At 39.4% G+C, this 26887-nt stretch overlaps 1 protein-coding gene across 2 annotated transcripts in view; it reads left to right on the top strand.

Annotated features, from left to right (window-relative positions):
- LOC126292200 (breast cancer metastasis-suppressor 1-like protein-A) overlaps positions 1-14833 on the top strand; it is a 90137-nt gene extending 75304 nt beyond the window's left edge. Inside the window, exon 6 of one of the 2 annotated variants that reach the window (XM_049986053.1) lies at positions 10724-14833. In XM_049986053.1, coding sequence (XP_049842010.1) covers positions 10724-10761 — 38 coding nt within the window. In that variant the 3' untranslated portion in view covers positions 10762-14833. Of the gene's footprint in view, positions 1-242; positions 7545-10723 lie in introns of those variants that run through there. The other variant, XM_049986054.1, reaches the window with a different exon arrangement.
- The last annotated feature ends 12054 nt before the right edge of the window (positions 14834-26887 follow it).

The raw sequence follows: 26887 nt of genomic DNA, 5'->3' as shown, positions 1-26887 counted from the left end.
AACATCACCAGATTGTATTCATTCTTGTGGTAGCTGTGGTATAATGTTTTGGCTCACTACTGTACACACAAGTAAAATGTAACAACCGTCGGCTCCACATTTTTGTCATAAAATTTGTTTGGCCTCCATCATGGTGAGTTATATGTCAACCTTAAGCTCCTTAATATTTTGTTCCTCCATTACAGCTGCATATATGAACTTAACAATATTTTGAGCTGAGATGGACCATGGTTCTGTTGCAGTATACATCTGATGAAAGTGACGCACGTCACTGTGTGTGGGTGTGCCTTACGCTGCCAGCTGCGCCTATATTCTCGGCGGTCTGCGCCGGCCGAGTGCTTTGCTCGTTTCTGGCCTCTTGCAAGTTACTGGAGGCTTTACTGACACTGTGCTCGTGCTGGCTGCTCGTACACTGAGGAAGTGTCCTCGGAGAAATGCGAGAGTACAGTGTGGTTGCAGTTTCTCAAAATGACAGTGTTCCGGTGCAGCTTTGTGTTCTGTGCTCTGCTCAGTCTTCTTCGCTGCTCTGTCACTCGTCCTCCCAGTGCCCGTGTGGAGAACAGTATGACAGTTTCTGGACTTTTATATTTGTTGCTTGTGACTTGCTGGAAATGAAATCCAGTGCTGGGATGAAAGTACTATGCTTCCAATGAGGCTGTTAAGAATGCAGGCCTGCTGGAAACACAATCACAGTGGCTGTTGCTAGAATTTTGTCAAAACAGAGACTAATGCGATAGTATGAAGAACGCAGTTAATGAAAAGAATAACGATTGTATTGCCGCTTCACTGGAATATTCAAACTCCCCCCACTCTTGACGAGGAATATTAAATAAAACTTCTTGTTTTAATTTCTTCTTGTTGTAATTTAAGACACAAATAGTATATTGAAACAGTATTATAATTCCTCACATTAAGATTTCCTTACACGCCAAAATAGAATTGGATACAGCTCTTTAAAAATCACAACAAACCCTGTTTTCCTTCCAGCTGTCCCCATAAGTCAGTATTCCTTTTTCTTTCTCTTAATCTTGACCAATTGATCTTCTTTTTCTCTGTGTCCATCCTAGTAATATGGGAAACCGCCTAGCACTCTATACATTCTCTTCCAGAAGTTATGTGTCGTCCTTGTATAGTAATAGTGCCACATTACTGAAAACAGCAGGCATTCCACTGCCCTAGGGCCAGGTCGCTGTTCAGATCAGAGTTTGCCTTATTTTGAGCTTATTGGACATAGCTGAGATTGGAACAATCGCATTGTAAAATTGTTACTTCTCAAACAATGAGATAATGATTAAAAATTGGGAAGTATGAAACTCAGACCTGCAAGTCTTTCTTCTTCATAGATAACTGACAATGGGCCTTACAGGTGAGCACTCTTTGATTTTCTCCATACCCATAGAACTTGAAGGTCAGTGCACAGACATCAATTCCCTAAAACAGTGTGATGCCATTATCAAAAATACTCAACAAACTTTGTTTGAAAATTTGTAGATTTCAAATGTTAATCAACAAATATTCAAGACAATCTTATTTATTATCAAAATAAATTTTCATTTTAAAAACAAAGATTCCATGACTTACCAAGCGGGAAAGCGCTGGTAGATAGGCACAATAAAAAAAAAAACACACACACACACACACACACACACAGAATTTCGAGCTTTCGCAACCCACAGTTGCTTCGTCAGGAAAGAGGGAAGGAGAGGGAAAAATGAAAGGATGTGGGTCTTAAGGGAGAGTGGGAAAGCGCTGCCTTCATCTTTCCTTCTCCTTCCCTCTTTCCTGACGAAGCAACCGTGGGTTGCGAAAGCTCGAAATTTTGTGTGCGTGTTTGTGTGTGTTTTTTATTGTGCTTATCTACCAGCGCTTTCCCGCTTGATAAGTCATGGAATCTTTGTTTTTAATATATTTTTCCCATGTCGAATGTTTCTTTCTATTTTATTTATAAATTTTCATTTTTACATACTAATTGCATGAAAAAATGAGTATTCATAATAAGTTAAATATTTTTAGTAATATATTTTTTTAATTACTGGACTGATGATACGGAACAATTTATTGATCACCAATTACATGATGAAGTTTATCGTCATCAATGTACTTTCCTAGTGGATTGATAGAATACACCATACAAATTTTCCATTGTTCAAAGCTGTGCTGCAGGTCCACTTGTGTCAGTGTGCTGAAAACTTCCATTGCTTTTGCTTTCCCTGCTTCTACACTTGTCACCGTAAGCACGCATTTGACCTTCGGAAATAAAAAAAATGTCACAGAGGGCCAGGTTGAGCAAATGCAATGGGTGGTCTATTCACAAAGAATGCTGTCACAGACAAAGGCAGAATGGGCTGGCGCATTGACATCGTGAAACACCCAGGATTTGCTGTTTCACAAATTGGATCCTCGTCTCCTCACTCTTTCCGTTCATGAATGGTGGTCAGAACCTCAGTGTATTTATTGACTGTGTGGCATTCGGGGATCTAATGGCGGAGGGTGGAGAGGGAGGGGGTGAGGGAATCACATCACGACTTTGAATTTTGATTTGCTCGTCTTCCCTTATTTTGATACAGTGAAACTGGGCCCTTCCACTGCATGGACTGGCACTGTTTCAGGATTGTAGGCAAAAAAAACCACAGTTTATCACAAGAAATCACTTTGTGTAAAATTTCTGGATCATTATCAGTGTTGTTTAAAATGTCACACAAATTTTCATTCTCAATTAAAAAAAAGACTTACACGTTCTATGTTAATTCCTTTGATTTCAATAAGAGCTCGGACATTCAGATTATGATTTTCACGGATCAGTTTACTCATTTTTTCAACGGTGTCATATTTTTTATGTTGTGCTCTTTTGATATTGAAGGTCATCCTGGAATGGATCATCTTGGGTCATTTCACTTAGCTCCTTAAATCTTTTGAACCACTCAAAATGTGTTTGTGATAAAATTCACTTCAATATACTTTCTTTAGCATGACAGATCTCCTTCCACAGTTTCACTGAGAACTTTTTGACTCATTTCCCCATCTGAATACCTTGCATTTTCTGAGACACTAGTCACAGGGATGTCAACGGACAATTGCTACAGTGAGACTAAGCGACTGTGGAGCTCATGGTGGGAAAAGCATCAACCAACAAAAACAACATTGAGATCTCCCACTGTTTCCTTGTTGTTTGCTGATAGCAGCATCAGTCCAGTTATTTAACTGTCACACCCCATATATTTGTATTTTCATAATCTCTACATATAAATAAAATAGTTGTACGATTTCTAAATGCTTCCCATTTTTGTATCAAATTTCAATTCATTACAATTTACTTGATTAACAGTACTACTTATTTATAAATACTGAAATCAAATAAATTCTGCATCTAGTGGGAATCAAACCAGCCACCTTGTTATTACAAGATTAACACATTACAAGCGATTTAATAACACAAGTTGAAATGTTTTGTTCTGAATGGTACTCAGAAAACTTCAAAGTTAATTATTTCAAGTGTTTTTGAGAATTGCACTGTATTGCTTTAGGAAATTGATGTCATAGCATTGAGCTTCATCTTACAAAAATGAAGAAAATTGAAGGGGGCCAGTTCATTTGATCCCTTTGTGAATAACCATCATTTTCTGAATGTTTTTGCATTAATCAGCCTGATGACATGTAAACGGTCATTGTCTGTGCACGTACTTTTATTTGCATTTGCCAGCGTGCCTTGTAATGCACATGTTACATACTTGTACAAGAATACAGAATAGCTGTCTGATATTAACCTTCAGGATGTGAAATTCCAATCACTACAGATAAACAAATATACATGATGTAAATAAAATAGAAAGAAACTTCCACATGGGAAAAATATATTAAAAACAAAGATTCCAAGACTTACCAAGCGGGAAAGCGCCGGCAGACAGGCACATGAACAAAACACACAAACACACACACAGAATTAATAGCTTTCGCAACCGATGCTTGCTTCTTCAGGAAGGAGAGGGAAAGACGAAAGGATGTGGTTTTTAAGGGAGAGGGTAAGGAGTCATTCCAATCCCGGGAGCGGAAAGACTTCCCTTAGGGGAAAAAAAGGACAGATGTACACTCGCACACACACATATATCCATCCGCACATACACAGACACAAGCAGACATATTTAAAGGCAAAGAGTCAAGAGACTGTCTGCCGGCGCTTTCCCGCTTGGTAAGTCTTGGAATCTTTGTTTTTAATATAAACAAATATACAAGTAGAAAAAAATTATCTTATCTTTCAGAATTGTTAGTTGCTACCTCATGGTGGAAAGAGATATACATTGGGGAAAGGTATAAAGGAGGGGAGGGCCATGTATCAAGTTTTTTCAGCTTGATTGATTAACGGTGTGCATGTGGGTGTTTTGTCGAGTTGTCATTTCCATTTTATGCGCAATGTTTCCATTACTGACCTAGCCGTCGTCTTCAGACGCTGCAAGTTTTTGCTGTTCTGTGTACTCAACAAACTAGTTGGAGTCCCTGCAAATCCCTTAACAGCAAAACCCACAGCATCTACAGAAAATGGCAGGGTCGGTCATCAAAATATTGAGCATAAAGTGGAAACTACGACTTTGAAGAACAAAGTGCACCATTTGGGGTAGGTCACTCAGAATAAAGATTTAGTGGGCTTCTCCTTTCTAGCCTTCTCCAGCCTATTCATTTTTTCTCCTTTGGAATGGAACTAATAGTTTAGGATGTTAGGATAGTTTTTTTCTATTTTTGTGTGTGGAACTTTGCGTTCTGTAAATAAGTACTGCCTAGCCATAATGTTACCCTTTTCTCAACTGACTCTTCCTCTTGATACATTACATTGTTTGGCTACGTATTACTATCTTCTAATGTGATAGTTCACACACATACCAATTGTCACATCATCACTTGTCCTTTGAGCATTGATAAATGAACACACACTCCAAAATAGTTACTGAGATCAGGACTGAAATTACTTGCAAGTTACATAAACCCTCTTGTTCTCATCTCCAACACAATTTCAGTCTTTTCAGAATACTTCTGAACAGACTCCGACATCCCAGAAACCTACCTGGCCTGACTGCCGACAGTATTAGTTTATAGTAGGAACTTTTTCTCCACAGAAAAAAACAAATCATGTTCATTACAGAATAATAAAATTGATCACCTTCCTAAGAGTCATTGATAATTTTCTTTAGTATTTTGGCAGATGTTCGCAATTTGTTTGTTGCAGTGGGTAGATGGAGTCAGTCCAAACGCATACTGCTCATCATGTCTCATGAGACATCCATTGTCAATGGAAAACGTCTGTTTATTTCTCATTGCAATTGTTTTTTATTTCTATGCAACATCTTTGGTAGAATATAAATAATTTAAAGAGTAAAGGTAACAACTTGCCTAACAGTTGAGGCACTTAAATCATCAGTTTAAAAGCAAGTTTTCTTCTTTTTTTAAAAAATTGAAATTTTATGTGCCAATTAAAGGGAATTGTCCCACATTAGTATGATGTGATATTTATTATAATAATGTGTATTAAAAGTGGCAGCAAAAGATCAAGGGTAAGTGATACTTCAGCCACACATGTGTAGTGCTGCTACATGCCAATAGTTGACAGATCAGTGCACAAGACAGGACAAGTGGGCATATGAAAGCTGAACATCTGGTGGTTCCATGAAAATATTCTGCAAATGATGATGCATGGGGTGCGGTGTTAGCAATGTGCCTACATACCTTACACTCACTGTCTATTATGTGGTCGAGAACAACAGACAGACACTGAAATATTGGTTAACATCTGTTTGCAAAGTCTTTTCTTGCGCGATATGCCCCTTGTTGTCTCAAGTGCCTACCCACATTGTGCTGTCTTCCTCTGACTGCCATGTAGCAACACTAGCCACTCACTGCTGGAGTTATGGTAATGCTGCCTCTGCCAACACATATTGTTAAACCAAACATTGTCCTGTGCTAATTTAGGACACCTAAATCAAATGCACACATCACATTCCTTTTCAAAAAACATTTTGTTTGCAACAAGAAAGACACTGATATTGTCCATCGAGACTTTGTGTTACACAAAGCGTGTTATGAGCCTTATTTGTATGCAGTGACTTCATCTGCACACTTAAAATGGCAGTTGCAAATATTTGCCAAAAGATCAGAGACAATCTAGCATATCAACACCAGGGCCACATATTATCCTCCAGTGCAGGTAATTAAAACTGAAATGACCACCTTTATGACTGTCCTGCAGCTCTTATGTATCCATGCATTGTTCAGACCCATATTTTGAGAACTTAAATTGTCAAAACCATGAGGTAGACGTGGCCTATGTGGAATGTCCACATCATTCCGAGTTGAGGGAAGTATGGTAATGCAGGGTTCTCAAGTGGTATACAAATACTGGAAAAGTACAAGTAGCAACTCACTGAATAGTTGAGGCACTAAGCCATTAGTAGCCTCATTAACAAGACTGAGAGTGTTGTTGCTAGCTTTCAGACAAATACTTCTTCAAAGCTACAGAGTACACATACACCTGAATGGCTACATCGTCCTGAGCAGGACAAAATATGTGTGTGTGTGTGTGTGTGTGTGTTTGTGTGTGTGTGTGTGTGTGTGTGTGTGTGTGTGTGTTTACATGTACCCTATAGTTCTGAAGATAAGGGTGAATGTAAATCACATTAGACAGTCTGATATGGTATTCATGTGACAAAAATTAATGAGCCATTGTGGTTGTTTAACCCAGGTTGCCTGTTTGTTGTGATGACTACTCAGTATTCTATGTTCATTTCTGTGTATATAGCATTTTAATAACAAAAATCCATTTGCTGTGTGAGTGCCTTTAGAATATTCCCATGCATTAAATTGCGGCAGTTGTGGACGATAAGGCTCGTGTCAATCCCAGATGAAGCATCTGTCATGAATTTATGAATCTGAAAGCCACTGACTTAAGATGAGGCATGCACTTAAGTTTGTGCATCCTGTAGATATCTCAGCTGGAAAAGGAAGGTTTTTTAGATAAATAACTACAAATTAATTCAGGTGTGCTGTGCTTGTGATTTTGTTTATTTGTAAAATAATTTCAGTGATGTATAATAAGGAAATTTATTTTATTTTTGGAATGCTAAACTAGTAAGTCCTTATAATTTTTCTTAATGATGTGGTGATGTTACCGCCATGTTAGGCAGAGATTGTTAAATTGAACAGTGCACTTTTTAATGCTGCCAGTGGTTTTTTCACTTGAGTGCGTGTTTTCTGTAGGTCGTTAGTGCCTGGCCTGGATATCGTTAGCACCTGGATGGTCAGATCTGCCAAACTGGTACAGACAACAGCGAGATAAGTCGGCAGCAGCATTTGCTGTGATTGAATCATTGTCACAGTTTGATTGCTCAGTTTGATAATTTGTCATTGCGTATGAAAAATGGGGCAGTTCAGGTTTCTTGTGATCATAACAAGCATGTTACTTTTTACTTTGTTTTATCACACTTGCAGACAACACGCACAGGTGGTACACAACCTGTTATTTTCTATTCTGTACAGTTACTAATAAATCATTACAAAAACCATGCAGCTTATAATTGTTGTCCTTTTGAGTCTAAGCAAATAGGGAATTTTCTATATACCTGTATGTGGTATGGCTCATAAAATATGCAGACTTTAAGTTTACAACTTGTTTTGCAACAAATAATTTGTTTCTTCTAATTTGTACTGTAACAGATAAGACTAAATTAGTGTCATTTATTATCGGACACCTAAAGTAACTTGCATAACAGCAGACTGATACGGTGCTTCTAAAATTTGAAACATTAGTTACTTGTACATGGGCTAGGTGAAAAGTTCTCTATCTTGGGTTAGTATCAATAAAATTTTCTTTTTATTACATTGATATGAGTTGTGCAATAATATAATTTCAAGTGTCTTCCTTACCTTCAAAATAATTTTGTTCAGACAACTTTTTAAAAGCAAGAAGATGGTGTGTTTCCATTCAAAGGCTAAATTTGGACACTGTACAATAGTAGTATTTTTTATGAAGAATTTTAACGAGTGTGCTCCTTCATTTTCAACATTTAGTTAAAAAACGCTGCTGGAATTCAGTTGTGGAGTACTTCTCAAAGACAATCCAAGGACAACACAAAACAGCAAGTGCATAGTACGGTATGAGACAGCATTTAAAGGCATCTGAAATAAATGACACCATAAGGTAGTTCAGCAGAAAGAGTGCAGTACATGTTACCCAAAGAATGAAAGCTTTCTACCAGGTGTATGTTTTTAAAAATAATCCAACTGATTTTGTGTGCTGCTGTCATTTCATGCCAGAAATTGAGAAACAATGAAAGCATTTAGTAAACTGCACCAAGAAAGGCAAAATCAATTTCATCTGACACTAAAGTGACAACTAGAACATTTAGGAAGGCAAAAGGGAATTTTCTTTCCAAAAAGGGAAAGACAATAACTGGTGAATATTAATTCAAGTCTTCTCAACCAACAATATAAAAAACTGAGGGAAAGCCTTCATTGCAAAAGCAAAAATTAAATTTTTTCTGTAGAAAAATGATCCTCTTTTGGGATCAATAAAATTACCATATATTACTACGAATTGTTGAAAGAACAAAACTATTCACTAAATTTGGCATCCTCTGACTTCCACATATTCTCACATCAATAAAGATGAGAGGCATTGTCTGACCTGGACACCCCTCGATTTATAAGGTACATTTCTGAGTGTGGCTAATTAGGCCCACTCCAGAGTGTAAAATAGATTCAACTGAAATTGCTCTCTCTTACTCCTAACTTACTTAGCAGTGAATTGGTTCTTTACCTTCTGTACCTGATTCAGTTTCACACAGACAGCTGGCTTGCACCTCCTTCATTAGCAAAACTTCACCACAGACTACAAGCAACAGTGGTTTCCTTCAAATCTATTTTACATACATCTCTGAAGAAGAAATTAGGATATTCATATACAGTCAGAAAGTTTTCCGACAGCACAGTAAGAGAGCCATTTGTCTTACACACCCTAGCTAACAAAGATGTTGCTAACTCAGTAAGCTCTACATATAAAGTGTACCTAGTCACTGCAGAACGTGCATTTGGGACTTTCTGTGATTTATCAAGAATCTTCTGTGACAGCAGAGATGAAAACTGTCTGACCTGCATTGTTTCATAACAAAGATGTCTCAGTTTCAATGCCACTGTCATAGTTTACTCCTTGGTACCTTCTGTAAGCAAACTGCTATCCCAAATCCTTTCTCTTACCAGGACGTAGCAGCTGCTGCTGTTGTTGCTTTCACAGTCATGATCTCAGTGTCTGACAACAGTTTACTAGTTATGGCAGGTATGTGAAGCTGTCTACTGCCTCCATTACATCTGTGCCTTGCATCGAGATGGAGATTTTTTTCCTTGCTGATCATAAAAACAAATTCTCTACTGACATTGGTAGCCTATAAATGAGAGGTTGGAGGTACAATTCAGATTATAGTACTCTTATATGGATATTTGGAAGATATTCCTGAATAACACTTCAGGAATGAAAGCTACCTGCACAGAAAATGTGGGACAAAGTTCACTGAGTCAAAAGGGAACTATATCAAAAAGTGGCAAAACTGAAGATTTGAAGTGTGGGCTTGTACGAGAACGGGAAAAATAAAATAAAGAACAATGAAGTACTGAAAATGTTAATGAAGTAAAGATTTCTCCTGAACCTGATTAAGAAAAGAAAAACGGACTGGGTGAGAACAAAAATGCTCTATGAAGAGAAAAAGAGGAAGATACCAGGCCCCAAAACAGTTGGCCTGGAACAAGATCATATGGAGACAGCAATGGTGTAAGGAACCTGCCAGCAGACAGGACACGTGGTGGTGGTGGTGGTCGTCAGAAAGGCAGTTTTTCGTACTTTCAAAATCATCTTTCATTGCCACACCAAGAACTTTTCACCTTTCCCTTGTTTTGTCTGTTCTTATCAGCTGTTCCATAAAATAGTGATAACTCCTCAATTTTGTTGTATGTATGTATGTTGAACCTTCTGTTCCAGCACATCATTCAGAAAAAGAAATTATTTTTATTTATTTATTTATTTTTGTAAATGTTTGACTGAGTTTTATAGTGCATTTTAACAAAAGCAAATTCTTATGATGTCCTTTTTGTGACTTTAACACATGCAAAGTCTTGTTAGTGCAGAGACAATTACACATTTGGGAAGAGTGCTCCAAATATTACAGAGTATAATCAAGCAGAGCCAGTTGAACTTTTGCAGAGCACATGCAAAATGTAGTTTCTTTAACAGATTTATTATAACCTCCACTTTCAATTCCTGGTGCATTTCAGAATTTGTCTATCCATATTAGCTTCTAACATTAAGTCAAAGTTGCCTGCAACATCACAGCATTGAAACTACTTACTGTAAATCATTCAAGTCTCCAATGAGGAACTACATTTGTTGGAAAGAAAATGGACCCTTTGTTATAAGCTCAAAGTAAACAATATCTTATTTTTATTTAAGTCACCTAGGAAATGTTGAAAAAAGCTGTGTATAAACTGTAACAAACTGTTGTCTGCGTGTGAAAATTGTGAAGCCCATAAGCTCAACTGCCCTTTCCGAAATTAACTCTCACAATAGCTACACATCTTTCCTAGGTCTTATACTTGTGTTGGTACTGGGTCTAATACTGGGGAAAGCAGTTAAATTATTTTGCAACAAGTAATACATTATGGGTTCTCATGTCCTATATTCTTTTCTCTTTTTCAGTTCTGCCAAATCCAAACTCAAAAAGGCAGCGAATATGAATGAAAGTGAAAAAACTCGCAAAGGGTGATACAACCACAAAATGTTCAAGACCTGGTCAGCAGGTTCAGTGTTTCATGAGTTTAAAGTGAACAACTGACAATCTGAATTGTCAGCAGTGCGAAATTCTTCGTCATGTACGTATCTAGCAGAGAACAAACAGATTTTTATTAGTGGCCTGGAGTGTGTGCGTGCGTGCGTGCGTGTGTGTGTGTGTGTGTGTGTGTGTGTGTGATGCAAAGGAAAGGATTATGTGGCTGTGAAAGGACAAGCGCACTATAAAAAAAATTGGACACAAAGTTATTGTGTACTACTCTTCACCTTTCCTCAAGATGCATAAATCATTGTAATTTATCTGTGTCTTGATGCCAGATGTGCTTGGACTTTCAATGATTAGTGCAGAATAATAAGTTACCATACTAGCAAAGGCTAGTATTAAATTTGGATATAACTTTGAAGAAGGAACTGAAACTCCAGTTGCTAATGGACATGTGTTACATGACCTTTTGCTCAAAACATTATCCATCTCACCTCAAAAGTAGTTCACTTTTGATACTGGTGGAAAGTGGATGACAGTGTGCATTTACTTAATAACAGTAAGTAAGAAATGTGTAATCATTGCTGCTGTTTGTTTGATTGTTGCATAGTATATTTTTGTATCATCACATGTGATACATGTGTTGTTTTTGCAATAAGCCTGACCCTCTTTGCAAGAATGTGACAAATTTTGTATTAAAATATTTGCAACACATTCTACTTCTTGACATCTTTCAAACACAAGAAATCCACAGCACAGGAAAGAGTCCTTTGGTTAGCTCAGGTGTCCCTGTTTTGATCATGTTCACCAGAAAACTACTATCAGGCATTTCAAAAAGAATATTAGGGTTTTAAATATATATTTAAATGGAAAAGCAACTCTACAGTTTGTCAAATTTATGAATATTGCCATATCTGGAGTAATCAATGTGAGTCATACCAGCTGGTAGCAGAGGCACAATCTTTGGCCAATGAAAAAAATCACACAGTGTCATATTTGGTGAATGTGAAGACACAGTCATTTGACCAACCACACACAGAGAAAGGGTAAAACTTTTAGCTAGTAGCAGGTAAACTGAACTGACAGGACCAACAGGTAACTCAAAATTCAGCATTTTTTCCTCAGTCATAATTGGGGTCTGCAAATGTGTATTTTCCTAGACATTAAGGAAAGAAACTTTTAGCTAGTAGCAGGTAAACTGAACTCATTCCAGTCACACAAGCTTCCGTGAAGTACAAAGAAACATGTTCTTGGTATGTGACACAAAAAGGGATTCCATTTGGCAGTCTCTTTCACACAGCAGTATCTCAAGATTTTCTGATCCTCTTACATGAACATCAGTGCTTATCGTTCTATAGAAATGGACACTGTATGTCAACTGGTGTGTGTTTAGATGAAGAAGCACTGATTCAAAACACTAGCAAAGTTTTTTTTTCTCTCTCTCTCATATGTGCATGATGACAAAGTAATGGTTTTGCTATTCAAAGAGCGGTCCCCTTACTGCTAAACTATTTACATTCTACCAGACCTTACCTACTCATATCTATAGAAATGAAACATTGATTCAATACTGAAGATGGCAGGATCCAGACAGTCTACTTCATACACTAAACATTTTGTTTGCTAACTTGTAAAGTAAAATGTATTCTTAGCCTTTTGGCTTTTATAGCTTGTAAACCCTATAAGCACGAGTTGGAATTGGAAGCCTTTCCTTAAAACCCTATATACTGACATCGTTGTAATTCCTAATTCACAGTTAATCTCCAATTTCTTTGTTCTACAGATAGACGATTTTTACCTGTGTTGAACATCCAGTTTAGTCAGGGATCATTCATACTCTTTCTTTTATGATGACTGCCAGTAATTTTAAATTGATAATACAATAAACAAGTATTGTATCTTGGGGCTCATAATGACGAATAATATGGAATGAACACTGACACGATTAAAGGTTTACCCTTCGCCATCTGTAGATGCCACCCTTTGAAGTGGCAGGTGAACAAGCATATAAAACGCAAACTGACTACTTTGCACAATTTATTGTTGAATCTATGAGATACACTAATACTATTGTTTCTGAAGAATTTTGTATTCAGATACACTGTAATTCACCTCATATTTGGCAGTCACTTATGTACAACTTAAAAGGAAAGACTAAAATATTTAGAATTTTAGAGAAAACCACCTCTAAAGGTCATGACATACAGTCGACTTAAAATTGACAGGACCAACAGGTAACTCAAAATTCAGCATTTTTTCCTCAATCATACTTGAGGTCTGCAAATGCGTATTTTCCTAGACATTAAGGAAAGAAACTTTTACGACTGCTGCATATGTATCCATAATCCACTGTTCAATGAAAGTACTGCTCTGGTGCAGCAACCAAAGCATCTGGCTGTGAAGTAGAGGACCTGGGTTTTATTCCCAAATGCATACTGCAATCCTTTTCCCCAAATTTGTATTTTTTTTCATTTTTGAATAGGGAGGAATAGGAAGGTTAATAAGGCACATAATCAATAAGTAATAATAACAAAGTACGAAATGAGTTTCTCAAATGACTTGGGTTAAGATAAAATTAATGCTGGCCACTTTACAATGGGTTTCTCACTGTGTTATAATTTCTTCAAACAATGAGGCGAATAGTACTTGTCATATAAAAGGTACATAGCAAATATACTCGTGGCACCAAGAACATCTAATGAATGCAATCTTAAAGCAACGACATCATTCCTTCCGAAGATTCCACGGAAAACAGACTTGGTTTACATTTAAAAACATTACTTTTTGGGAAGAATTAATTCTGATGCACACCATGCACAAGATAACACTGGAAAAATCAGTGCTTAAAGTTGATCATTGTTATTGCATCGGTACAGTTGTGCAATTTCTACTGCGTTTCCAGAAGCAAAATGCAATTTTGAAGCCTCGAAATAAAGCTTTTAACTTGGCAATAAAAATAAACGTCATGTGGCTGACATACTTGTGTGCAGTTCGGTAGTATTACTTCCACTACGCAAGTCGGTTGACCCTCATCATCTATAAACAAGCTATCATATGTGACAGTATGAGTTTTTCCATGTCTGAATTCCTGTATCAGACAAACATTAACAGCAAACATATCATTCTAAAAGGTTCAAGATATGTTTTGCAAATTGAATTTGTCAGTTCCCAAGATTTGGAAAAGTGACTTGAAACATTTTTAAGGGATTGGTTAAATGTTTGACCTCTTCTATATCCTGATGATCAGTCATTAGTTTCTAATAAACACGGGAAAACTTTGGGCAATACTTTCACTGATACTGTAATGGAATAGTGTGCTGTGTAACAATGCTTTATTTTATGCATACTATCAACTGTAACACTCTCCCTTATGCAAAAACATGTGTTGGATGTGCTCACCTCCTTAGCAGTCTTACTAAAACAAGGCTTAAAATTCAAAGCAACTTACCAAACTAGCAACATGGCATTTCTTTTTATTGCCAAGTTAAAAACTTTATTTCAAGGCTTCAAAATAAGAGTCTGCTTCTGGAAAAACAGTGGAAATTGCACAACTGTATTGATGCAATAATGACAATTCATGACCAACTTTAATCACTGATTTATCATGCAATATTATCTTGTATGTGGTGTGCATCAGGATTAGTTCTTCCCAATAAGAGAAATCCAAGTTGTATTTGCCTGACTTGTTATTATTCCTTATTGATTTACTGATAGTATTAATCCTCTGTCTACCAATGTAAATTGGAGGAAGAACTGCAGAATGCATCTGAGAACTGAACCCAGGGTCTGTTTCCTGTCCAGATATCTCTGTCACTACACCACCAGTGCTTATGTTGGGCAGCACTCAAGAAAAATTTCTTTCCTTAATTTCTAGGAAAATATGTGTGTGCAGACCCATTTGCGATGGTGAAAAATGCTGAATTCTCAATTATCTATTGATCCTGTCAATTCTGAGTTTATTGCATGTCATGAACATAAAGGGTGACGTTAGCCTTTAATTTTAGGATGCATGCAAGCGACTTGCCAAATACGGGCCGAATCGTGTGTGTGTGTGTGTGTGTGTGTGTGTGTGTGTGTGTGTGGAGAGAGGGTTTTAAGAGTGCATGATGGCAAGGTCTTCAGCGCCCGCTCAGTAACAGATTGAGACAGGTGTCAAGAAAAGACTCAGAACAATAAGATTAAACAGAACGTAAGACACAGGAAACAAGCTTGGAAAACTATGTGCCTACCCACACCGAAGTGTGGGACGAAGCATGCTGCCAGCAGTAAAACATGGACAACTTAGAAAGAAAGTGGTAGAGCAATATAGCAGATGGTAGTGCCTGGCTGAGTGCAAGGAGAAGGGGAGGAGCCAGCCACTGTGCAATACACCAAAACCTCCAGCCTAAAAGTTTAGGCCAGACTCCAGACACATCGCAAAACTTTAAAACCCTAGACACACACGTCTCATCGTTAGTTAACACACTGGGCAGATCCCCATCAACTTGTACTTCTGCCCTTGCATCACGGTATAAAATGCAGTCTGTTAAAATGTGCCGGACAGAGAAATGTGCTCACCACAAGCATCACAAATCGGGGGATCCTCCCGCCGTAATAGAAAGCTATGTGTGAGAGGACAGTGCCCAATCCGAAGACGCGTGAGGGTCACTTCTTCCCGCCTGAGCACCCGGCAGGAGGTATGCCACGGCCGAGTTGTTGACTTCACCAACTGCAGTTTATTGGCCGTCACTGCCAACAATTCTTCCTCCCACAACTCAGTGCACTTCTTGTGGAGTGAAGAAATGACAGACTGCAAGGGAATAAGACACTGGACCACATCCTGCTCTCTGCAGGCCTCCTTGGCAGCCCGATCGGCCTGTTCATTGCCCCGTATTCCTACATGACCAGACACCCAGAAGAAGGACACCTTCTTACCCCGCTGTTGGAGAAAGTACAGCTGGTCATATATCAGCTGGACCATCTCCTCAGTTGGGTACAGATTCTCTGTCGGCTGCATGTGGGGCTTTGCTCTTGTCAGAATGTACGTATTGCCTACAGCTCAAATAATAGCTTTAGCAATCAATCCAATGTTGTGTTGGTATCAGGAACAGCAATTGAATATATCTGTAATTTATTAATTAAGGTTTTTATTGCAGTGATGTATTCTGTGCTCACAAACTGTTGTATTTCATGTTTTGTTAGGAACATTGTACCTTCTAATGTAGGTAATGGTTTGAGAATGAAGGAAAATGTTCGAAATTAGTCACTAATTAAAAACATTATTTGCAACTAGGAAGCTTAATTAATAAATTACAAACTACATGTTCTCTGATCAATCCTAATATCAAGACTAACATTTGCACATTATTATAGTGCTGTGTAATATACTGTATACTGGCTGATACCAACTTCTTGTTTTCTGTTATAATTGCCAGCAGGCACTTCAGTATAAAATTCAAATGAAAAAAGAACCCAGCCCCAAATACCTTATTTACTCGAATATAAGCCGCACTCGAATCTAATCTAAACGCCGCACTCGAATCTAATCTAAACCGCACCTGAAAAATGAGACTCGAAATCAAGGAAAACAAATTTTCTCGAATCTAAGCTGCACCTGAAATTTGAGACTCGAAATTCAAACTGAGAGAAAAGTTTTAGGCCGCACCTCCAAATCGAAGCAAAGTTGTTCCATTGTAATATGAGACATAATTTAGGTCGAATCAATGATGATACAGCTACAGTAGTTTGGTTCGAGTCGTAAGCTTAGCAGTTAAGCTTTACCAGGCAGCCATTGCTAATGCATCAGACGCTCCGTCCGTATTTATACGGGTACCCTTCCTTTTTCACGTGCTTCGTCTGGTTTGAATTGGTTGCTTACTTTTCTTTGATCTGATAACTGCCGTTCTCTTTGTTATAGGTGTTCACGTCACTCTTAAGCTGAAAATGCATTATTGTACTGTGTCATGCATTGTTTGTCGCATTTTGATAACGAGTGTGTACGACCTGTCACCACTCGCGGCATGGCTTGCTTTTGTGCGCGCTACCGCCACTTCCAAAAAAAAAAAAAAAAAAAAGAGAGAGAGAGAGAGAGAGAGAGAGAGAGAGAGAGAGAGAGAGAGAGAGAGAGAGACAGAGAGGAATCGTCTCATAGCGAAACAATGATAAGAGACTGCTATTTGTTGGCACTTACACTGCTGCTTTCTTTGATAATAATCAACAAGAACCAAATAATAGACTACTTGTGATAGAAGGATAGTTTAGCGAAAATTCATCTCTGTTTGAAAATCTTTACAGACGCCTCTTTAGTTCATTTACATTCTGCCCAGAAATTAGTCATCTTAGATTTAAAAATCTAGTCAGTTGTCGTGCTCCATTTCTGACTATCTCTATTCGGCGTAAGAATAATACGAATATAAACATGGCATGATATGTATATTCTTCCGCATTTGCTGTTGTCTCACTCTAGTTTTGTAGTTTATTAGGCAGACAGGATTTAAATGAGATAGCAGCAAACACGAAAGAATACATGGAAAAATGTTTATATTCGCATTATTCTTATGGTGAAGAGATTGTGCATGTGATTCATAAAAGTTCCTATCTGCAACCCTTTCTTGTCACAGGTAGGAAAAAATTCAGAACGTAGAGTTGGCCTTATTGACAAACATCCCAAACAGTCTTGCCAGTCGGATTTTCGTAGTACATTGAAAGGCTGCTAAATTCAAAGATGAACAATACTTAATTTGTATTTACTTCGTTGGATAATGTATGACAATGCAGTGGTCGAAACTCGGGGCAGATAAAAAAGCTTGTCTTCCACCTCTATTTTAAAAAAAATTTATTTACTGACACAGAGGTTTTGGCGCCAGTATTTATCTTTGTGCCTGCAAAGCATGCCCGTGTAGCGCTACATATATTCAACATCAGAAGTTAGTTGTGGCGGCACCTACCAACATTTTACAGAACTTCCACATACTTTGCACTCGATTCTAAGCCGCAGGCAGTTTTTTGGATTTCAAAAACCGGAAAAAAATGCGGCTTGGATTCGAGTAGATACGGTACTGTTCCTACATTGTTGCTTGGCTCACGGAATCTCCCCCCCCCCCCCCCCCCAATGGTCTCACCATCAAATTACCCATCTCCAGCTGCTACCCCTCCCTCCACAATGACCTCCATCTGTTCGGATTCTGCCACTCCTTAGCCGTCACCAACATAGTACTGCAAAACCATATCAACCAAGCCCAAACCCCCTTGCAGTAGCTTCTCTCCATCCACAAAATTCTCCTGCTATGCAATGCCAAATTCCTGGAACCCATAACATACATTGAAAGTCTTGCCCTCCAGGAACTAGAGCAACACCACCTCAAAAGCTCTCCACCCTGTTCACTTCCTACCCACACCTTGGAGTATCACTGTCCACCACCTTTATAATAACCTCCAAACCTCCCACACATCCCCTCATAGCTGACAAACCCTGTCTCGCAGACCTACTCCATTTACTCCCTCATACCACCACACAGAGTCCAGAATCACCTTTTGCCCCACACCCAAATTCATTCATGTAGGACTTGTTAAAGACCTTCTCTCCTTCTCCCGGTCCCTACAGTGGAAACACTTTTTTGCCACCGGCCCTACCAATCAGACTCAACCAAAGACTAATGTTGAACCCTGCCTGTCTCAGTTCACTCCCCCAACCAACCACAATCCGCCCTACCAATCAGACTCAACCAAAGACTAATGTTGAACCCTGCCTGCCTCAGTTCACTCCCCCAACCAACCACAATCCACCCTCGCTGCCCCCAAATCACCCCGTTAACTTTCCAGAATTTTTTAACCTCGAACCTTGCCTTACTATCATTCTCCAAATCCCTCAACATGCAAACTAACCTTAAATCTGTAGAAAGAACGACAGTCCACTACCTAAAAACTGATCCCAGCCTGCCAACAAAGGCTCCACTACTGTTGTTTTGAACCATAAGGATTACCTGGTAGATGTTGGGTTTTTCTTTAAAAAATGTGATTTACACACTTCTTTCATTGCATCTACACAACCATCTGCATCCAAGTGCATGGTGGAGGTAACTACTTAGAAACTTTGTTATGGTTTATCATCATTCCATTCATGAAATGTGGAAAGAATCTTTATGTACCTCTATGAGTGCTGTTTTTTTTTTTTAATGGGATCAATGTGTGTGTCTTTCTCCACCAGTACTATCATCATCCAGCATAAAAGTGATTTGTAAGCAACTAACTTGTAAACAGATGGCTGTTTTCAATTATCCTAAAATGAATCAATGTCTGGAGTCTGCTTTGTGCATAAATGATTAAGCTTTGTATGTCCATGCATTGTAATGCTGACCATTTGACATGAATGACTCCAGTTGAGGTTCATCAACCTTTTAGTTCAAAATTTTGTTTTGTACAAATAATAAACTTTAAATATTTCTGCTTTAAGAGCTAGCAGCTAGTTATTAAGAGACATTTAGCCATAAGTTACCATTGATTGCAGCTACTTGGTTAGGGACATTTTCACTATTAATCTTCACTTTTTATATTTCTATTTTGGAGCATTAACTCTTTAATTTCAATGACTAAATGATTATTTGTGGGCGTTACAATCTGCATCAGTTTACCGCCTTCATTTGGTCATAAATGATCATCATCTGTTTTGTTGAGGAACTTTGTGCATACACATCAGGTGATTTCAATGTGGTCACAATATCTGTATGATTTAGGGATATGAATCTAATTTCAGAATTTCTGTACTGGCATCAGTTTTTACAAATAACGGTTTTTGCAAATGCTTACAGCAGCCTAAATATTATATTTACCTGGAAAAAGACGCACTTTTGCAACAAGACTTCAAAATTCAAACACGAGAAATAAGTAAACAAGATTACCATCATATGTGGGGGTCCAATACTTTGCCCTGGTCACCAACCTTTACACATTAAATAAAGCTCGTAGCACTTGTTTACAAGAGTATTAAGTTTTAATTTTAGCAGTTTCAGTTGTCACTCTCTACAGATGCAACAAAAAGAATTAATGCTTCTTACAAAGATAAAAGACATTTCTTCCTCTGAATTAATACAGACCACAGACTGACACAAATGCAGAACAACAAGCAGTCACTTCCAACAACTCACAAAACTGAACCACTTGTGATGACAATCAGAATGTGATCTTGGGTGTTTAACACGTTCGCTGCAGCTGACACTTATAGGCGTTTTTGTGATCAACACACCAGTACGGGTAACGCTTATAAGTGGTGGTTTGCTAACTGAGTGTTCGTTAAGTTTGTTCAGCTGTGCACTCGTGTTCGTACAAGCAACCAATGCAATATTATGTAACATTTTCCTGTCTGCAGTTGTGTGTTTTCGTCTGTGTTGTGCATTGTTTGCGAATCAACAGACACTGGGGCCTTCTAACCCAGAAAAGAGTTGGAAGAGTGAACAATATACTAACTACGAGTTACTGGGTGTGTTAGAAGATAGTGGTACTGAGTTCAGAGGGGACAAACCAGAGGAGGGTCGCTGGAATTTTGAGACTGCAGAAACATACCATAGTGATGACTGTGTGGAAGCAGAACTGTCAAATATGTTTCGCAACGGACGTCGACAATGATTAAATAACTCACGATAAAGAACCCATGCTCGCAGAAGTAAGCAGTCCAGATGCGACTTGTCATGAAGAACCATGTGGAATGCAGTATCATCAGATTACAAAAGCAGAATGTTTGCAGATAAATCCTGCTGGCAATATGCCAATGGGTTTCTTTAGCCTACTGGTTACAGATGACATACTGCACTCGTAGTTGATGAAACGAATAGTAACGCACTCATCATATTTGCGAGTGAAAATATGAAAGAGGGCTCTAAGATTAGTATTTGGAAACCTGTAAGAATAGGAGAAATACTAGTCTTCCTGGGTATTTCATTACATATGGGTAATGTCAAATATGCCCCATTAAAAGAAAGCCCTGCTGTTAAAAAAATAGACAAATAGCAATGATTATGGGCACTGAATTTTGCGAAAAATCCAGTCAAGAGACCCGAAACTTGATGACTGACTATATACAGTACTCCCTATATTGAATTACTTTAACAACAGAATGTGTCCATGTAGGGATCTGTCTTTAGATGAATCAACAATTCTTTGGAGGGGACAATTGACATTTAGACAATATATACAGAACAAAAGGAATAAATGTGGCATCAAAATGTACAAGCTAAATAATCCAGACAGTTTTGTAAATAAATGTGCTGTGTACATAGGGATGGTGTGGTGATATGGGGGAGGGGGAGGGGGGGGGGGAAGGAAATGCTGAAAAGGTAGTATTACATTTGTTGTAAGCGAAGCTGCATGTTGGCCATCACATTTACACAGACAATTTTTACAACAGCTTTGCTTTAGCTAAAACCCTGTTGAATGCAAAAACACATTGCACTGGGACGCTAAGGGTAAATAGGAGAAATACCCCTAAAGGCGTGGTATGTGCAAAACTGGGGAAAGGAGACACTTTTCCATGATATTCGGGTGGCGTAATGATCGGCAAACAAAAGGATAGATGAGAGGTCTCCTATATTTCCACAGAATATCCTAATACAATGGGACTTGTGCCGAATGCACACCAGCAAATAGTCTCGAAACCATTGAAAGTTATCAAATATAATAGTTGTATGTCTCGGACCGATAGGCAGGACCAGATGTTATATTATTTATGTGAATGAAAGACTATCCTCTGGCCAAAGAAACAATTTTTCCATGTAGTTGACATGCTAATTTCGATTCCCATTACCTATATAATAAATACTGAGGGCATACGATTATACACTCCTGGAAATGGAAAAAAGAACACATTGACACCGGTGTGTCAGACCCACCATACTTGCTCTGGACACTGCAAGAGGGCGGTACAAGCAATGATCACACGCACAGCACAGCGGACACACCAGGAACCGTGGTGTTGGCCGTCGAATGGCGCTAGCTGCGCAGCATTTGTGCACCGCCGCCGTCAGTGTCAGCCAGTTTGCCGTGGCATACGGAGCTCCATCGCAATCTTTAACACTGGTAGCATGCCGCGACAGCGTGGACGTGAACCGTATGTGCAGTTGACGGACTTTGAGCGAGGGCGTATAGTGGGCATGCGGGAGGCCGGGTGGACCTACCGCCGAATTGCTCAACACGTGGGGCGTGAGGTCTCCACAGTACATCGATGTTGTCGCCAGTGGTCGGCGGAAGGTACACATGCCCGTCGACCTGGGACAGGACCGCAGCGACGCACATATGCACGCCAAGACCGTAGGATCCTACGCAGTGCCGTAGGGGACCGCACCGCCACTTCCCAGCAAATTAGGGACACTGTTGCTCTTGGGGTATCGGCGAGGACCATTCGCAAGCGTCTCCATGAAGCTGGGCTACGGTCCCGCACACCGTTAGGCCGTCTTCCGCTCACGCCCCAACATCGTGCAGCCCGCCTCCAGTGGTGTCGCGACAGGCGTGAATGGAGGGACGAATGGAGACGTGTCGTCTTCAGCGATGAGAGTCGCTTCTGCCTTGGTGCCAATGATGGTCGTATGCGTGTTTGGCGCCGTGCAGGTGAGCGCCACAATCAGGACTGCATACAACCGAGGCACACAGGGCCAACATCCGGCATCATGGTGTGGGGAGCGATCTCCTACACTGGCCGTACACCTCTGGTGATCGTCGAGGGGACACTGAATAGTGCATGGTACATCCAAACCGTCATCGAACCCATCGTTCTACCATTCCTAGACTGGCAAGGGAACTTGCTGTTCCAACAGGACAATGCGTCCGCATGTATCCCGTGCCACCCAACATGCTCTAGAAGGTGTAAGTCAACTACCCTGGCCAGCAAGATCTCCGGATCTGTCCCCCATTGAGCATGTTTGGGACTGGATGAAGCGTCGTCTCACGTGGTCTGCACGTCCAGCACGAACGCGCTGGTCCAACTGAGGCGCCAGGTGGAAATGGCATGGCAAGCCGTTCCACAGGACTACATCCAGCATCTCTACGATCGTCTCCATGGGAGAATAGCAGCCTGCATTGCTGCGAAAGGTGGATATACACTGTACTAGTGCCGACATTGTGCATGCTCTATTGCCTGTGTGTATGTGCCTGTGGTTCTGTCAGTGTGATCATGTGATGTATCTGACCCCAGGAATGTGTCAATAAAGTTTCCCCTTCCTGGGACAATGAATTCATGGTGTTCTTATTTCAATTTCCAGGAGTGTAGAATACAGATAATAAAGGGAGTACTTCCACCAATGGGTGTTACAAAAGGTGTGCGTAACAAATATTGTAGACACATGTGCAAAAGTGGGACAAAACTGAAGAGAGGAAGCGATGTATTACACATCCGTAATGTAATGGGATGTCCAGAGGATGATTGAATGTGTTTGATTTGTAAAGTGTTTGTTTTATTTGATAGCCAAGTAAAATGTTGTTACATTGATTGCTCAGTACGTGAGATTTATGTACAGTGTGTGGACTTATTTGTGGTTTGCTATAAAAACATCGTGTCTACACCTTGCAAACTTATTTGTTATATGGGATTGGGTTTCCATAACGCCACACTGCAGATGACTCCTGTTTTTCTCTGTTTGATAAATCTTTTGGTGTTTTCAGACTAATTCTTTCTCACTGGAGCAGATTTATCACTTGTTTGAATTGCATTTTCTTTCCAGTTTGCAATAAAATCAATAAATCAGAGGAGTTGTTAGAATTGTTTGCAATAAATGCAAATGCCGCTTATAAGTGTCAGACGGCATGCAGCTAAAGCATACTTGTATTTCTATACCTAGCACCACCTCTCACGCAGATGTTATATTCGCTGTCAATATTACGTACGTGCACAGCATGAACTTACAGGTTTCGCAGGGGTATGATTTCAGCTCACGTGCACTTACAAGTGACCACCTAGAGCATTAGTGGCCCGCACTGCTGACTACAGCGAACATGTTAAGCAAGGCTCCTAGAATTTTGTCAAACCACCTTTATTTGCTGGAAGTAGATTTTGGAACAGAGGGCATGTGTGATTAACTCCTTGTGCATATTTCAATTATTTTTCAATGACCAGATCTGACAGGTATATTAAGTCACAGAAAAATAGTACAGCATTTCCAAGGATTTCAAAGGATAGAGGATAGCATGTCACATGAAAACTGATCCCTATGCCTAAAATATGATTTTATTTTTGAGTTCAGCATCCATGACTTAGCAAAGGACACTATTTACTTCATTTCTAACAAAAATGTTGTTGACCAGTGTAATACCATAATGGATGTCCGAAGAGACTGATAAGATTTAACGATCATCAAGGATACAGCTACTGCAGATTCAGATGTTGGTGAACCAAAGATTTTGGAATGCTTTATGGAAGGAAACATTCTTGTCAAAAGTTTCCAAGCATGAGAAAGGAGGGCATTACAAAACCGTAGCATAAGTGGCTAACAAATCATTTGAGGTGGCCAATCAAATGTACAGACATTTTAGAGAAAATTTTGCAGAATGATATGTGGAGAGATCTCCCTAACGTGAATATTTCTCTGCTAGGTCTAATGTACAGTTGTTTGAAGTCTGCTAGAAAGTAGCTCAAGACTTTGGCCACGGGCACAGGTGATGACAGTTGCACTCGTTGCTGCTAAAAGTGGAGGTCCGCTCCAGATTGGGCTGCAGCCTAATGACTTGCACACAACCACACAAAGTCTACACACCCCTGTGCAGTGCTTGTCAACAAAAGGCACTAAACCCCTAAGGATGAGTCCACTTGTCCACACCCTGTTTGTCTCAAAGTAATAACACGGACATTAAATAGACCTTGAGATTATGATCATCATCATTATTTTCAATTTCTGTATGTGATATAATACAAAGGACAATTAAGCCTTGAAACAAAATAAGCTTAATTACTACACTACAGTTGGCACACCTAATCCTTTTCATACTGATTGCTATGGACCTGAAAAGTATAGTTGCAAATTCTGCCTCAAAATGCAAAAATGAGAAATTATCTAACAAATGCTATTTTACAGAAAATTTTATCCAAGTGTATTATTTCACTAGAAATAGTATGAAATAGCTTGTTAATTTATATGCTGAATAAATGAATTACAATTTGTGCCCTGGTTGGGATTTGAACTTGGGTCTCACTGCATACTACACAGGTATAACTATTACACCACCATGGTAGTGTAGCTAACGCAGCTATTGTCTACCAGCTAGTAGTCATAGTGACTGAAAAACAAAACCGGTCAATGTATTTTGAACATGCTCAGTATTTCTGTGAACCACAAATAGTTATTTTCAGTTCTACTTCTGTTGTAAGTACCTTATTGGTCTATATGTAGTCCTGTTGACGGGCAACAGGCTATCAGGGCTTAAATGCTACAGATTCAAAATCAATGTTATCCAGATACAGTAGAGTCTTGATAGTCCGAGCCACAATGCAATCAACTCCGACAATTAGCTCGCTGCCCTTTTGTGCACAAACATCTGTTGTCAGGATGACACGAAATACCCCGACTGCTGCCAGCTGCTACCAATCAAAACTGGGGAGTTCATACGCTGCTGTAGTTCCCAGTACCTGTACTGTACAGTGTTGTTTTTTTGTTGACTGTGTTTTCCGTTGTTCATCTTACAAAGATGCGTGCGTTCGGTAACAAAAAAAAAAAAGAGGAAATTTGTGCCTTTGCATCTAAAATTATAGAAGCACTAAGACGACTTGAAAAGGAGAAACAATAAAAAAAACTTGCTCTTGAATATGGTGTCGGTGAAGTTACTTTTGGTGACTGGTGAAGAAACAGACTTAAATTGGAACAGTTTTCTTCACAGAAATGCTCACACGAATCTCTCAATTGAAGAAGCCAGACTTCGAAAAAACAAGTGAGGTATTGTTCATGTAGTTTACTCAACAGAGACAGAAGGGTGCTCCGACTTCTGGCCAAATCTTGCAAGAAAAAGCTTTGTTTTTCAGAAACCAGCTGCAGGAAGGAGATAACAATTTCACTGCTACTGTGGGCTGCCTCAACAAGTGGGAGAAAGGGTACTGAGTGCGTCAACTAGACGCATGTGTAGAAAAACTCTTTGGTGACACTCAGTCCGTTTCAAAATTTACCGTAGAGTTTAAAACAATCATAACTGATGAAAATTTGTTTAATGAACTAATATATTACTGTGGCGGAATTGGGCTAAATTTGAAAATGTTACCAGCGAGAACACGTGCTTCTTGTGAAGAAAAAAGTGCTCCTGGGCACAAAAAAAGAAAGAGCGGCTCACGGTTACGGCAGCTTCAAATGCAACTGGAAACCACAAACTAAAACTAGTTGTGATTGGGAAGTCTAAGCCAAGAGCATTCAAGAATGTATCCATCTCAGCTCTTCTGGTTGTCTATAAACATCAGAATAATGCCTGGATGAATCAGGAAATCTTCGAAGAACTGGTTTTTTAACTCATTTGTACTTGACCGCAAGATTTTTTAAAAAGAAAGGGGACTGCCATGCAAAGCAATTTTGCTCATGGATAATGCATCCTCACATCCAAGTGCAGGAGAACTTCAGTGCGACGGTATCCACACCTAGTTTTTCCCCACCAAACGTTACCTGTCTCCTTCAGCCCATGGATCAGGGCGTTCTGGAATGTCTAAAAAAAGTATCAACGGCAATTGCTACAGTCAATCCTGGATTTCTAAGACAACGAAAGCATTGTAGGAGCTTTGAAGAAAGTGATTTTGAAGGATGTCGTGTACTGGACTAGCTAATCTTGGAGCGAAGTAAAGTCAGACACAATTTCTAAGTCATGGGGGGGAAATTCTACAGGAAAGTATGCCAGACGCAGAAACTGAAGATGTAGCAGATGAGGACAATCAACCATTGTGTAATTTAATCAGAAGATTGCCAGGGCATGAAGAGGGGAAGTAGGTGAGTGGTTAAATTCGGACGAACCGTTGGAAGTGACAGACTCTTCTACATTGACATGGTTAACATTCCATCGCAGTGTGAGAGTGACGAGGCAGAGTCTGCACCGAGGCGACACCAACTGCTCCTGAGACAGTGGTGTGACATTGCCGCGAGGAAACGTTGCAGCTTCGCCAAACA

This window comes from Schistocerca gregaria, chromosome 9 (genome assembly GCF_023897955.1).
Source record: "Schistocerca gregaria isolate iqSchGreg1 chromosome 9, iqSchGreg1.2, whole genome shotgun sequence".
NCBI classification, from domain to species: Eukaryota; Metazoa; Arthropoda; class Insecta; order Orthoptera; family Acrididae; genus Schistocerca; species Schistocerca gregaria.
Note: the sequence above shows the minus strand (reverse complement) of the source record. Positions and strands in the feature narration are given on the sequence as shown.